Source organism: Syzygium oleosum, unplaced genomic scaffold (assembly GCF_021117445.2).
Source record: "Syzygium oleosum isolate NSW1041296 unplaced genomic scaffold, Sole_v2.1 Sole_v2.04, whole genome shotgun sequence".
Lineage (NCBI taxonomy): Eukaryota > Viridiplantae > Streptophyta > Magnoliopsida > Myrtales > Myrtaceae > Syzygium > Syzygium oleosum.
In genome coordinates this window covers 6,267,194-6,281,100 of record NW_026607488.1, presented here as the reverse complement: position 1 = coordinate 6,281,100, position 13,907 = coordinate 6,267,194, and the positions used below count along the sequence as shown (strand labels likewise).

The 13,907-nt window shown below is 47.3% G+C and overlaps 2 protein-coding genes across 2 annotated transcripts; one reads left to right on the top strand and one right to left on the bottom strand.

Annotated features, from left to right (window-relative positions):
* Positions 1–4,350: 4,350 nt before the first annotated feature.
* Positions 4,351–7,671, top strand: LOC115674284 (putative clathrin assembly protein At2g25430). The gene is made up of 2 exons (XM_030596635.2): positions 4,351–4,948; positions 5,252–7,671. The coding sequence occupies exon 2, from the start codon at positions 5,269–5,271 to the stop codon at positions 7,252–7,254; it is 1,986 nt and encodes a 661-aa protein (XP_030452495.1). The 5' UTR covers positions 4,351–4,948; positions 5,252–5,268; the 3' UTR covers positions 7,255–7,671.
* Positions 7,672–10,608: 2,937 nt separating this feature from the next.
* On the bottom strand, positions 10,609–12,358 carry LOC115674270 (glycosyltransferase BC10). Its single transcript, XM_030596619.2, has one exon. The coding sequence runs from the start codon at positions 12,129–12,131 to the stop codon at positions 10,806–10,808; it is 1,326 nt and encodes a 441-aa protein (XP_030452479.1). The 5' UTR covers positions 12,132–12,358; the 3' UTR covers positions 10,609–10,805.
* Between the last annotated feature and the right edge of the window lie 1,549 nt (positions 12,359–13,907).

The window sequence follows — 13,907 nt, the reverse complement described above, 5'->3', positions numbered from 1 at the left end:
AGAACAAAATTAAAGAATCGGTACTAAAGTTGGGACCATTAAGATATAACATATGTAGCTATAGTCATTAAATATATATAAGAGATTCTTGATAATTTTCTTGAAATGTTGCGTGCACTGTCTTTCCAGCTATCGTGAGGCTGGACGACACGTGGACTTTCCTACTCCGATCAGTTTATTTTCTGTGAGAGATATTAAAATTTCCAGAGATAAGTGTACCGTAAGTCCTAAAATTTATCTAAAAAATACACTTAAGTCTTAAAACTTTCAAAAAGTGCAAATTAAATACTAAAACGTTTCACGAAAGTGTAATTGAGTCCTAAAACTTTCGAAAAGTGTAATCAAGTCCTAAATTTTGGCAAATTGGTCCAATCAAGTTCTTCCGTTGATTGCATTTTTTGAAAGTTTTAGGACTTGATTACACTTTCTTGACAAGTTTTATGATTTGATTGTACTTTTTGAAAATTTTAGGACTCGATTGTACTTTCGAGATAAGTTTTAGGACTCGATTGTATTTTTTGAAAGTTTTAGGACTCAATTGCACTGTTGTAACAAGTTTTAGGATTTTCAGTGCACTTGTCCCAAATTTCTACTGGTGTCTATTGAGATTGAGTTTTCCGCTAGATCTATGTGACTATGTTTCTAGAGGTAAATAAAATGGAAAAATAATTGGCATTTAAAAGATTTTGCAAGTTTGACTTATTACACGATATTTTAATTATTAGTTAATAATTAGAAATTATAGACGCGATTAAAGAACTCGTGCGCATACATATGGAAAGAGAAAATTAAAAAGTCAGATTCTCAAAACCCATGAGTATCGACAAAGGACCCGAGTGCATAAATTCGAAAAAGGAAAATCGCGACGGGACAAGAAGAAGAAGTCATGTGACCAAAATACATAAACAACGAAAAGTTAGAAGACCTAGATTGTACTTTGATCCTCACACGACGGCGACAGCGACATCGCGACAAAGAGAGCTCGTGATACTCGCGTCTTATTTTACCGTCATCAATTGAGAAAAAAATAATTAAAAATTCGAATGCGATAATATAAGAACCGCCGGTTCTCAAGATTTACAAAAAAACTAAGGACGACAATAGTGAAGTCAAGTTCGATTAACGGACAAGCGACTTAGGTCCAACTAAGTAGGTGAAGTTCATCCACCAAGGTAACTCCAATCGACCAAATCAGATGTCACCTAATACCTAATCAATATATATTTTCATATAGGTCAACTATAGCACGAGGTGTCCCAAAAAGTTGAAAGCTGTGATGTTCATATGACGAGACATGATGTATTATCGCTGTCGGTAATAGAGAACGCGTAAATTTAGGGTGTATTAAGCTTTTAATTATATAGGCGGGGAGATCGCGTGTATATAAAAATATATATAAACTCCGTTATCAAGCGATGCGAGATATTTCAATACATGTGTAACCATGTGGGAGAAAAGTTGCCATTCGTAATAGGGTTAATACCGCAAAAAACCCCAAACTGGTATTCCTGTGATAATTTTACCCAAAATTAATTTTTTTGACCATAAAAAATCCTAAACTGTTACACTTGTAACAAATTTACCTTCAGTTTATTTATGGTAAATTACTAAATTTTACTGTCAAATTGCTTTGTTAAATGACACTATGCAATTGACGGATGTACCAATTTTATGTTTTACCTTCCGTTTGTCACATGCGTGCCAGTTTATGATTTTTTGTGGTATTAATTCAATTTAATGGAAACTAACGGAGGGTAAATTTGTTACAAATGTACCAGTTCGGGATTTTTTACGGTCAAAAAATTAGTTTGGGATAAATTTGTCACAGATATACCAGTTTAGGGTTTTTCGTGGTCAAAAAATTAATTTGGGGTAAAATTATTACATATGTACTAATTTAAAGTTTTTCATGGTATTAACCCTTCGTAACATGATACTTCTGTTTCTCGCGAGAATGGCCTATTATTGTCCGTTGCCGTGATTCTCTAAGAGCTTGAGCTTGAGCTCGTACGAGGATCGGGGTTGGGGGATTTTGAAGTCTGAAGATGTCTTCGAGAAGTATAGAGAAGGAAGGACTTACTTGATTTCGGCGGAAAAAGCATTCGATTTTCTTGCACGCGAAAGCATTTCGAAAGTAGCGAAAACAATTCTCAATGGCGTCGAGCTCATGTCGTTGAAATCCTATCACTAGAAGGGCGAGTACAATGGCCATTCCAAACGGAAAAAAAAAAAAAGAAGGCAGATCAAACTAGGAGTGAGCATGGGCCGGGTGGGCAGTTCCCACCCCGAAACCGTGGATCATCTGCTAAGGACCGATTCCAAAAAATTGAAACCGAGAACCACCCATCGGTTCTATGGACCCATCCGAGAACTGGATCGCTGGTCCGGTCTGATTCCCGGGTGGGTCCATGGAACCAGTCCCACTAAGTTTTCCTGGACAAATAAAAAAATAGACTAGTCTAATTCTTACCCGTTGGTGGGTTGTGTTTATCACATGCTATTTTAACTTACCTTAATGCGCATGTGTGATGTATCTTCAGTGTACACAGAATACCCCTACTTTGGCATTTGATTTCACTAGTCTGATGCAGAAGTCATGCACTTCCATCTAAAATGGTCTGATGCAGAACTGCCCTCTACAACTTTCCAAACTTCTACACAACCTGCTCAAGCCTCAAGAGTCAAGAGGCTCTCATTTAAGCTAACAAATTGAATGAGCTTAAAACCCTTAGAAACAATGACAACAAGATTTCCCACAAAGTTCAATTACACATCACAATAAGATTCGTCACAAAGTTCACAACTTCACAAGCTTCACATCAAATACATCCGTAGCCTATATTATATATCACACGTGAGAGTTTGCCACAAGTTCACAATAGTTAGCAAGCAAACAAAACAACAACTCTCCTATTTTCTTTTCTTTTTTCTTTTTTTTGGTCATATTTTTTAATTAAAAATTAAAAAAATAAATATATTATTATTATATTATCGGTCCGGTCTGGGTGGGGGGGTGGATGGTTCCACACCGGGAACCGGATCGGTTCCGGCCCGGTCCCAGGCTGGTCCCAGTTCTTTTGCACACCCCTAGATCAAACGGCTTTAAATTTCGCATGAAAGTAAAATGACCGTGTTATAACCCAACTGAAGTTCAAAACGAACTCGGGTTTTGTTTAGAATTCCGAGCAGAGTTCGAATTTCGGCTGCCCACCGCCGGCATCGAGCCTGCCGTCTTGGATTCCATCACCTCAAGCTAGGGCCTGTTTTGGTTCGACTTTGGGGGAACGTCTTTGGCAAAATGTAAAAGTGTTTGGGTTAAAGGATTTCCAAAATGTAAGTAGTGTTTGGTAATGTGTATTTTAAAATTACATTTGAAAGCAACTTTGATCTAAATACCATTTGGCAAAAACTAATTTTGTAAAGGATTTTGCTAATATTTAAAAAAAAAATTCAAGGTAGATCTCAGCCACCGGTAGGCCAAAACGGCCGCCGGACAACCGCCAATGGCCAGCCTCGCTTGGGGTCCAGCGACCCAGGCCAACGCTTACTTGGGTCACGTGACCTCAAGCGAGGCGGCCTGAGGTCGCGTGACTTAGCAGTCTGAGGGGTCGCGCGACCCCTTAGGAGGCTGTCGCCAGCCTCTGGACTAGATCCTCGGGGAAGATGAACAGTCCATGAACAGTGCTACTAGCATTCCGGAAATGCAACTTGCCAAAGTGCCTCTAGACCTGCCTTGGGCTAAGAGACTTTAGAGGCCTTCGGAAATGTAATCGCATTTCCTCAAAGTGCTCCAAAAAAAATTGCCAAACGCCATTTGTATTTGGTAAAGAAACTTTAGAGTCCCAACGCTCGTTTCAAATACTGAACTAAACAGGGCCCTAATCAGTTTAATTTTACCAGGACAATACCTAACTTACAGCACAAAGAAATGTCCTTGAAAGTACACACCCTGGGAAGTTACGTTCCTTCTCCAATTGGAAAGTCGAATCTTTTTCCTTCTGGTAGGCTCGAAAAATCATTTAAAAATAAATAATTAATTAATATAAAATTTTTTTTTTAAAGAAGAACCTTCTACTTCTACTTCCACTCCCACCCCCCCACTTCCAGCTATGTACTCTGTACAACATACCAACACCGACATTTTAACCCCCGAAAGGAGCGACGATACCCTGGCCGCGCGACCACCTCCAGAATCCCAGATCACCGTCCGTTTCAAAAAAGCCGCACCTCGAATCCAACGGCCGGCCTCCCATCAGGCTTCGCTTTCACCGGGGACCGCACGCCCGTCGCTCGTTCAAATATCATAAACCCGCACATACCAAACCCCAACGCCCCACCACCCCACCTCTCTCGCCCACAAAAACAGCGCCTCTTGTCCCGGGAGGAGAGGCAATCGAGAATCCCACCTCCCGTCCAGATCTCCCGCCAGATCAACGCCGGCCCCCCGCCGTCCGCCGCCGCCGCCGCCGCCGCCACGACCGCCATCTCCGACCTCATCACTCTCTCTCGCTCGCGCCCGCTCTCGGCCTCGAGAAGGCGAAGGGAAGCGGGAGCCGGCGGGTTTGCGACCCCCGGCCGACTCCGTTCCCTCCCCCGGGGACCGCGCGCCAGCTCACCTCCTTTGCTCCCGGCGGCCTCCGCTTGAGAGGTCTCGCCTTCTCCAGCGAGGTCAACGGTGTCGCCGGAGCTTCGGCTCCGCCGGAGCTCGTTTCCGCCGGATCTGAGTACGCTTCTGCAGAGTCCGCCTTGTTTCCTTTCCGTTCTCGGACGGAGAGGACGGAGAGCAGTCGGTGCTCGGCGGTCCTGATCTTAAGATCCGTTCGCTGCTCATAATCCGGCTCGCGCTTGCTCGGCGGCCTACATTTTCGTTGGACAAAGTGCGCGGATCGCCGCCGGTTCAAGCTCGCCGGAGCTCATCTTCTTCAGATCTGATACGCTTTCTCCAAAGGTAATCTCTCGGAGGTCAGCACTTCGTTTATCGCGCAATTAATGATGGTAGAGCATGGTGATCTCTTGTTGCTAAGTGATTAAGTCTTATGTATGCGGTTTAGATTAGTGAAAGCCAACGGTCGAGCTGAATACTTCATTTATCGCGTGATTAGTCGTATGACTGTAATGATTGAAGCTTACTTGGAGGTTGTTTCCTCATTCGTTGCTTGACGAATCACCGGAAAGCGTCGTTCTCAAGTGATGCTTCTCGGCGAGCTTGTAAATTTGGTGATCTTTTTTTTTTTTTTTGCGGTTTTGGTAGGTGAGGGCGAGGCGAAGATGTCTCAAAGCACGATCCGCAAGGCCCTCGGGGCGGTCAAGGACCAGACGAGCATCGGCCTCGCGAAGGTCGCGAGCAACATGGCGCCGGAGCTCGAAGTAGCTATCGTGAAGGCAACGAGCCATGATGATGATCCTACTGATGAGAAATATGTCCGCCGAATCTTGAATTTGACCTCGTACTCGCGTGGATACGTGCATGCGTGTGTTTCTGCGCTTTCAAAGCGACTTAGCAAGACACGTGATTATATCGTGGCTCTCAAATCCCTGACGCTCATCCATCGTTTGTTGAATGATGGTGGCCCGATTTTCCACGAGGAGATAATGTATGCGACTAGGCGTGGTGCTAGGCTGTTGAATCTGTCTGATTTTAGAGATGAGGCTCACTCTAATTCATGGGACCACTCTGCTTTTGTGAGGACTTATGGTATGTATCTGGATCAGAGGCTTGAACTGATTCTGTTTGATAGAAAGAGCAGTGGCGGCGGCGGCAGCGGCGGCGGTCCTAGTGGAAGTGCTAATGGTGGTGGTAGTGTTCGCAGTGAGGATAGATACGGAGGCAAAGATGATTTTAGGTCACCGCCACCCCGTGGGTCTGATTATGATTACGGTGATTATAGAGGAGAGAATGGAAATTATGGGGGAAGGATGAGAAGGTCAAGGTCATACGGGGATATGAGTGATGCTGTGGTGGTGAGAGATGGGAAAGAAGAGAGAAGGGTAGTGACGCCACTGAGGGAAATGAAGCCAGAAAGGCTTTTCGGCAAAATGGGTCACTTGCAGAGGCTATTGGATAGATTCTTGGCATGTAGGCCAACTGGTCTGGCGAAGAATAGTAGGTTGATCTTGGTTGCGTTGTACCCTGTTGTGAAGGAGAGTTTTCAGATATATGCTGATATCTGTGAGGTTTTGGCTGTTTTGCTCGATAAGTTTTTCGATATGGAGTACCAAGATTGCGTCAAGGCTTTTGATGCTTATGCCAGTGCTGCTAAGCAAATTGATGAGTTGATTGCATTCTATAATTGGTGTAAGGGTACAGGAGTGGCAAGATCGTCCGAGTATCCTGAAGTGCAAAGGATTACCAGTAAGTTGTTGGAGACATTGGAGGAGTTTGTGAGGGATAGAGCAAAGAGGCCCAAGAGCCCCGAGAGGAGAGAGGAATTGCCTCCTGTGGCTCAGGAGGAGGAGCCTGTGCCTGATATGAACGAGATAAAGGCGTTGCCTCCACCAGAGAATTATACTCCTGCACCACCACCAGAGCCAGAACCGGAGCCACCGAAGCCGCAAGTGACAGAGGATCTGGTGGATCTGAGGGATGATGGAGTCACTGCTGATGATCAAGGTAATAAATTTGCATTGGCTCTGTTTGCGGGGCCACCAGCTAATACTGGCAATGGTTCATGGGAAGCATTCCGATCTAATGGTGAGCCAGAAGTGACTTCTGCTTGGCAAAACCCAGCTGCTGAAGCGGGCAAGGAAGATTGGGAGTTGGCATTGGTGGAGACAGCCAGTAACTTATCAAAACAGAAAGCAGCTTTAGGTGGTGGACTTGATCCGTTGCTACTGAATGGCATGTATGACCAGGGAATGGTGAGGCAACATGTGAGCACTACTCAATTGAGTGGAGGTAGTGCGAGCAGTGTTGCTTTACCTGGTCTTGGCAAGAGCACAACCCCAGTACTGGCTCTCCCTGCACCTGACGGAACTGTCCAAACGGTTAACCAGGACCCTTTTGCTGCATCATTAAGCATCCCCCCTCCTTCATATGTACAGATGGCAGATATGGAGCAGAAACAGCATTTGCTTGTGCAAGAGCAGCAACTATGGCAGCAGTATGCAGTGCATGGAATGCGAGGCCAAGCCACCTTGGCCAAGATCAGTGGGGCGGGTTACTATGCACAAGGTCCTCTTCCTACAATGCCTTATGGCATGCCACCAGTTAATGGAATGGGGCCGCCGACTGGGTACTATCATTCTCCTTATTGATGTTACTTGCCTATACCTATACAACTCTTTTTTTGCTTTGTTATCGAGTTATGTATTTAGTTGTATGTTATGTTATGATCCTTTTTATACTTCTGGTGCACGGGAATTGGAAGAGGGAAGAATGAACCGAGAGAGTATTCATTTTGATGAAGATTGCCGGATGCTGACATCCGGGGGGATCCCGCACCTGTTTGTGCTTCTTGTAATATTAGAATTTCCATGAACTCTGGCCCTCTTGTGCAGTCAATGCTAGTATAACCAGAACTAATTTGTCATCGTGTAGTAACTTCATGCTTTGTTGTTTCATGTGTAAAAGTAGACTGACTACCGAAACCAGTCAAACGCTCCCCGTCATGAGTATGCATGGAATTGTTTCCAGAGTGTTCAGTTCTTCAATCTAGATTTTTGTTTTTGCTGCTTTGGTTTCTGTTTCTTGTGTCACTTGGAATTGTCCGCAGCTTATTTGCTTTGTTGATTATTTCTTACTGATTTAATGTCTTGATTTTAATCTTGGATAAAACTCCCTCTGCTAAAGATGATCTTGGCTTAAGGGTTTTGGTGATGAGTGTCAAGATTTCTGATGGTCATGAAAAGGCTTATAGTATAAGCTTGGGACAGATGTACAACTCATCTCCCTAAAAGGTTAAACCTTGGGTCCAATTTTGACTGGTTTGGCTGGACAACTCCAGCTCCGAGCCCAGAAATTGACTTGACGAGGACAGAATGATTAAACAACTGAAATGGATAAGATCAATAGAGATTGGATTAGAAGTCAAGGAGACAACGACGACAACAGATGGTCCATAGACTACTGCAAAATGCGAAGAAAGGAGAAAATTACTCAGACAACTGAAAAGGACTTCCTATGATTGATTTGAATGGCTTTGGGACTTTAGCCATTGGTCTCCTGACTTTGAATGATTTTTCGTTTTTTAGCTAATCAAGAACCCTCTTGCTGCAAATATCCTTTTGGACTTAACCCCTTGTCTGATGCTTTTAGAGTCTTGGTTTTTTGCCTACCAAGGTCGGGCAATGTCTCCTGGTTGTGCACTCTGGTGCATATTCCTGTGACTCTCGTGACCTCCGCTCCTTGATGCGTGGTTTCCGGATCATATCGACTAGTCTAATTGGCGGCGTCGACCTGGTTTGTCTCTGTGAATCGATAGGGTCACTAAAATCGCGACAATATCTCTGCAATGGCTGAGTGGTCTCCATCTTTGTAAGTGCTTATTGGTAGGGGCGTCAGAACTTAATCGAAAAATTGAACCAAAATACAAACCGAACCGAACCGAAAATTTCGTGCATTTCGGTTCGGTTCGGTTTTCGGTTCAGGTAATAAAAATAACCATTAACTTTTTTGTCGGTTCGGTTTTATTTCGGTTCAATTCGGTTCGAACCGAACTGAAAAAAATAATTTCTTTTTTGCCCTAATCTTCGTCTCGACTCTCTTTCTTTCTCACTCCTCTAAAAAATATCGTGAGTCCTTGGTGCCCGTTTGGATTTCCGCCATTGAAGAGAGAGTGGAGAGACGTGCTCATGCAGAGCTAGCCGGAAGACGCGGTGCCACGTGGATGGTCCTCTTCCGACGAGCTCCGGGTCAGAAGATACAGAGGAGGAACAGAAGAGAGGCAAGCTTCGGGTTGGATCTGGCGGCGCTCGTCCGGTTTGGTCCATCTTCTAGCGTACGGTTAGAGAGAGATGGCGAGCAGGGTGAAGGCTCCGTGCACCTTGGTGGCGTCTGTGCCGGCGGCGTTCACCTCCTCCGCCCCCCGCAGATCGGAGCCGCTCCCTCTGTTCTCGTCCAAATGGGGCGAGCCTGGCTTTCGATTTCCTTCCGGCTTTGCCGATTTGGATCCGGGAGGGCTCAATCTGTCGGATTTGCATTTTTGCGCTCAGCTTCAATTCGATTTGGAGATGCGTTGTTTTGCTTTTTTGTTTCTTCGTGCGTGATTTTGGTTTTGTTCTTGTTATTGCAGTCATTTGATTTGAATATCTCCGTGGGCTGTGGAGGATAAAAGCCAAAAAATAAAAAGAAGAAAAAAGAAGAAAAAACCAAAAACCGAACTAAACCGAACCGAACCGAACCGGTTTTTTGGTTCGGTTTATATTCGGTTTGGGTCGACATTCGGTTCGGTTCAAGCATGCACTCCAACAGTTCGGTTCGGTTCAGTTTTCTTGAAAAATCGAACCGAACCGAACCGTTAACATCCCTTACTTATCGGGCAAACCAAGTCGATTTGCCCTCAAAAAGCTCATGGGTTCCCAATCTTTCACTCTGGATCCGGGTACTCAGGCATTAAACGAGGATGACCACTGTGTATATATATCATACTTAAATAGACAAGTTCGTATGGATCCTCTTAACATCATCGATAAGTGAATGATGATGAACTAAAAGAAGCTTCACTGGTTAGGCAAATTGCACTTGAGTTCAACACGAAATGATGCTTCGTAGGTGCTAGATTCTTCTTCTTAGTGGAGACACCACATACCAGAATAGTTTCATTTATGGGCATGTGTCATTTCCTTGGCAACTTTACCGGTTGCTTTCTGCTGTGTTTAGGAACCCCCCCCCTAAGAAAAGGTTCTCCTCAAAAGCACTTTGAAGATAAGGGGGTATCGTGGAGGGAATTTCACGCGAAACTTTAAGTCGACGTGACGGCGGACCGGCGTGGGGAGATGGTGACAAGAAAGTGAAGTAGAGCCAGCCGGTCCAAGTGACTCTGGATGTTTAGGCGTCCGATCGTTGTGTCGGTCCAATGCTTCACTGTCAACCACTTTAAGGTTAACATGGAGTGATTAAGCCTAAAACAAGTATCAATTGTGTAAAAGTAAGTAGCGAACCATTAGTCCTGGTTACACTATTGTAAGGTGGAATTGAAATCGACACTTAATCAAGTCAAGTTGAGTTGGATGAACGAACATGCACATATCTGAGGTCGTAGAATTAAGAACATGCGGCGGCACGTAATGAACCTTATCCTCTCCAAACGGGATTTGGGCCGATCATGAAACGCTAACTAAAATCTCTCTCTCTCTCTCTCTCGTCATGAGTTTTGAGGTTGTCGAGTCATAATTGACCTGAATGTCAACGACGGTGGTTGACCTAACCAAGTCCTTCGACCTTGATGACATCGAATTCGATGTTGGAGACGAGAGACCATATATTTTACAGGCGGGTTGGACCAGATCGTACGGTGGGCTTTGGAGAGTTCCGGTCGTCGTCAACCACGCACCGGCGGAGGCTACCATCACTTCGGCTCCGCCGCACCGTCAAACCTCCAGAGGACAAACACAGACAGCACAGCCGCAAAGTCAACACTGCTCTTTTCTTGATTTTGCAGAAAACCCAAAATGAAAGAAAGAACTTCTCCGCCAAATCTTGGATTTAAAGCAGAAACAGATGTACACTTCACGACTCATCATCATCATCATCGTCCCTTTGGACTTAAAAACAAAACGACGCGGAAAAAAGGCTTGCCCGATCTCTATACAGTTATCGCCCCCCCACCCCACTAAAAGAACGAGACATTCACCACCAAGATGCCATCCTAGTCTTCGAAGAGGACGTCCTCCGCCATGCCCATCAGCGCCCGCGACGACCCCGGGTCGAACTTCCGCGCGAAGAGGAACGGGTCGCTCCTCGGTCGGGCGGCGAGCAGGCCGGTGCCGTTGGCCCCGTCGTCGCCGTACCTGGGCCGCTCGCCCCGGAGCCGGCGGATCAGCTCCGGGCCCACCTCCTCCGCCCCGTAGGTCCGGGGGTGCCCGTCGGTCCGGCCGTGCCAGTCCACGTGGGTCAGCGTGCACGGCACGCACCCGCGCGGGTCCCGCATGCCGAGGAGGGTGGGGAAGTAGTGCTCCTCCGGGTAGCACGTGCGGCGGTGTAGGCAGGGGTGCTTGAACTTGGACCAGAGGCGGGTGTCCGCCACCGCCAGGCGGGCGTGCCGCCGCGTCAGCGCCCAGAACTGGGACCCGATCCGGAAGTCCGCGAGGGGCACCTCCGGGAGCATCGCGTCGGGCCCGCGCGCCGCCCACCGGTCGTACCGCCCCTCCTCGTCCTTGAGGATCTCGATGAAGCTCCTCCGCGACGCGGCCAGGGTCCGGTAGGTGAAGTTGAAGGAGCGGAGCGGCACGCAGGACGGGGAGAGGAGGGCGAACATGGCGTTGCCCGGGTCGTGGAGGAGCGCGCGGGCGAGAAGCCGGCGCGCCGCCGAGATGAGCGTCGGGGTGTGCCGGCGGGACGGCTTGGACGGGATGGCCCGGCCGGAGAACACGCCGGTGAGGCGCGGGCCGGGCAGTCGGGTCGGGTCGGCGTGGACGTAGATGTTGTAGAGGCCTCCCGGGGTGTTGTTGAAGTAGGCCTCCCACAGCGGAGCGAAGGGGAGGCCCGCTGTGGTCAGGAACATGAAGGCCAGCTTCTTGGGCCGCTTGGGCTTCGGGCTGACCTTGGACGCCACCCGGAAGAGCGCCTCGTCCTCCGCGTCGTCGTAACTGACCGGCGCCGGCGGCGGGTACGAGGCGCTGCTGTCCCGGAAGAGCTCCTCGTCCTCCGCATCGTCGTCACTGACCGGCGCTGGCGGCGGGCGGCGAGAGGCGTCTTCCTTGGCGCCTGCGATCACGGGCGGCGGCGGGGGTTCGTCTACTGGGACTCTCGATTCCAAGAACCTGGCTTCATGGTTGGCCCTAATGTCGAATCGGGCATCCAGCAAGGGGATTGCCGGTATCGACACGGGGCCGCCGCCGCCGCCGCAGCCCGCGGCGGCGGAGGAGGAGGTGGTGGTGGGGGTGGTGGGGGCGGTGTTGAGGATGAAGACGACGGCCAGGGGCAAGCAGAGAAGCAGGGCGCAGAAGAGAGAGAGCGGATTCGGAGACGACATACCTCTCGTCCCCTCTAGCTCAGCTCAGCTCAGATCTCCGGGAACGAAAGACAGAGAGAGAGAGAGACAGAGAAGGAGTGAGATTTGGATTTGGGGGGTCAAGGGCTGTACTTTATGCGAGACTGGACGGCTCAGATCGGGCGCTGCTCACGTTAAAGCAACAGGTCCTTCGATGAATCCCATCCCATCCCCCGAAAAAGCGCAGAGAAAAAAGGGATAAACGCCTCCACACTACACTCCACTACTCCTCTGTTTCTGGCAATGGCGCTTTCCAAGTCCCCTTTTTTTTCTTTTGTTTTTTGGTGGGTCGAAGATGGCGCTTTCCATGTCGGGAAGGTCTCTCTGCTGCTTCCGCTTCGAAGCACTTTTGCACTTTAATGTCATTTGATCACGACGTTGGGTGGGCTGATGAGCTTTCCCTTCGACCAACCTCAATCACGCTTTCCCCAAATCATCCGCCAGAAATGAAAAAGCTTCCCCGCCTTCAATCGATGATGAAACCCCCCGACGACGACGACGACTCGCTTCTTCCCTCGTGACGATGCGTTGGGGGTGGTGGTTTCAGACGATGCACGTTGCACTGACGAGGAACAGCTGCTTGTTTTTCGGGCCAACCCCCCTCCCTCTCTCTGTCTTGCCGACGGGGGGACGGAGCTTGCCGTGGCTGTGCTGTGCTCCCACGGCGGCCATGCAGAGGCCCCTGAATTGGATGTTGAGCGGAGGTGTCTTTTATCTCGTGATTTGATTCATGTGAGTTATACGGGTGAGTTGAGTTGAAGTGTCGATCGATCCTTTTCGGGATGCAATTTGATCTGCTATTGCCGAAATGGGTAAAGATATATCATTACCTATAGCCAAACTTACCGGGCCTTGGAATTGTATGTCAGGGACCCGGATTCCAAGGCCCCCGTAAGTTTAGGTCGAGGGATAATTCTCTCATAAAAAAGCACCAATTTTAAGTCAAGGGACAATTATGGCTCGAACTTTTTTTTGTCTCGTAAAAAAGCACAAACTTTCATTTAAATCCCAAATTTGGTCCCTCATTGACTTTCTATCTGAAGTTACCATTGTTTGAGAAAAAAAGTTATGGTGGTGAGCCTTGCGAATCTCTTCCATGGCGTTTGTCGACAGGCGGTGATCTACAGCTTCGGATTACGACAAAACGACGAAGTTTGGCCAGAAAGATTCAATCTGGAGATATTTTTGACTTGCCGGTGAAGTGAAGGAGACGAATAATTTCACCGTTATTCTTCAAGCTGTGGAGAATAAGACAATGAATAATGCTTCAAATCCAGTCAGCAAGTCACATGGATTTATTGCTAAGGTGGAATAGTCAAGTTAGAAAATCAATAGTTTTAAGTCAATAAGGGTCAGATTTGAGATTTAAGTGAAAGCTGGTGCTTTTTTACGAGACAAAAAAAAGTTCGAGCCAGAATTGTCCATTTACCTAAAGTTGGTGCTTTTTTATGGGACAAAAAAAAGTTCGGGCCATAATTGTCCCTCGACCTAAAGTTGATGTTTTTTTTATGGAACAAAAAAAAGTTTGGACCAAAATTGTCCCTCGACCTAAAGTTGGTGTTTTTTTTTGGAATTAACCCCTGAAATGGGTAAAGATATATCATTACCTATAGCCAAACTTACCGGGGCCTTGGAATTGTACGTCATGGACCCAGATTGACTCCAACCTCCCATCTCTTCGCATGTCGATAGTGATCCCCAAATTGGATCGGTCGGTTCGATTTGTTCGATTGGTTCCAAGTTATCTACGCAGTTCAA

Coding starts and splice junctions, on each gene's coding strand:
- LOC115674284 (XM_030596635.2), top strand. CDS start 5,269: ATGTCTCAAAGCACGATCCGCAAGGCCCTCGGGGCGGTCAAGGACCAG.
- LOC115674270 (XM_030596619.2), bottom strand. CDS start 12,131: ATGTCGTCTCCGAATCCGCTCTCTCTCTTCTGCGCCCTGCTTCTCTGC.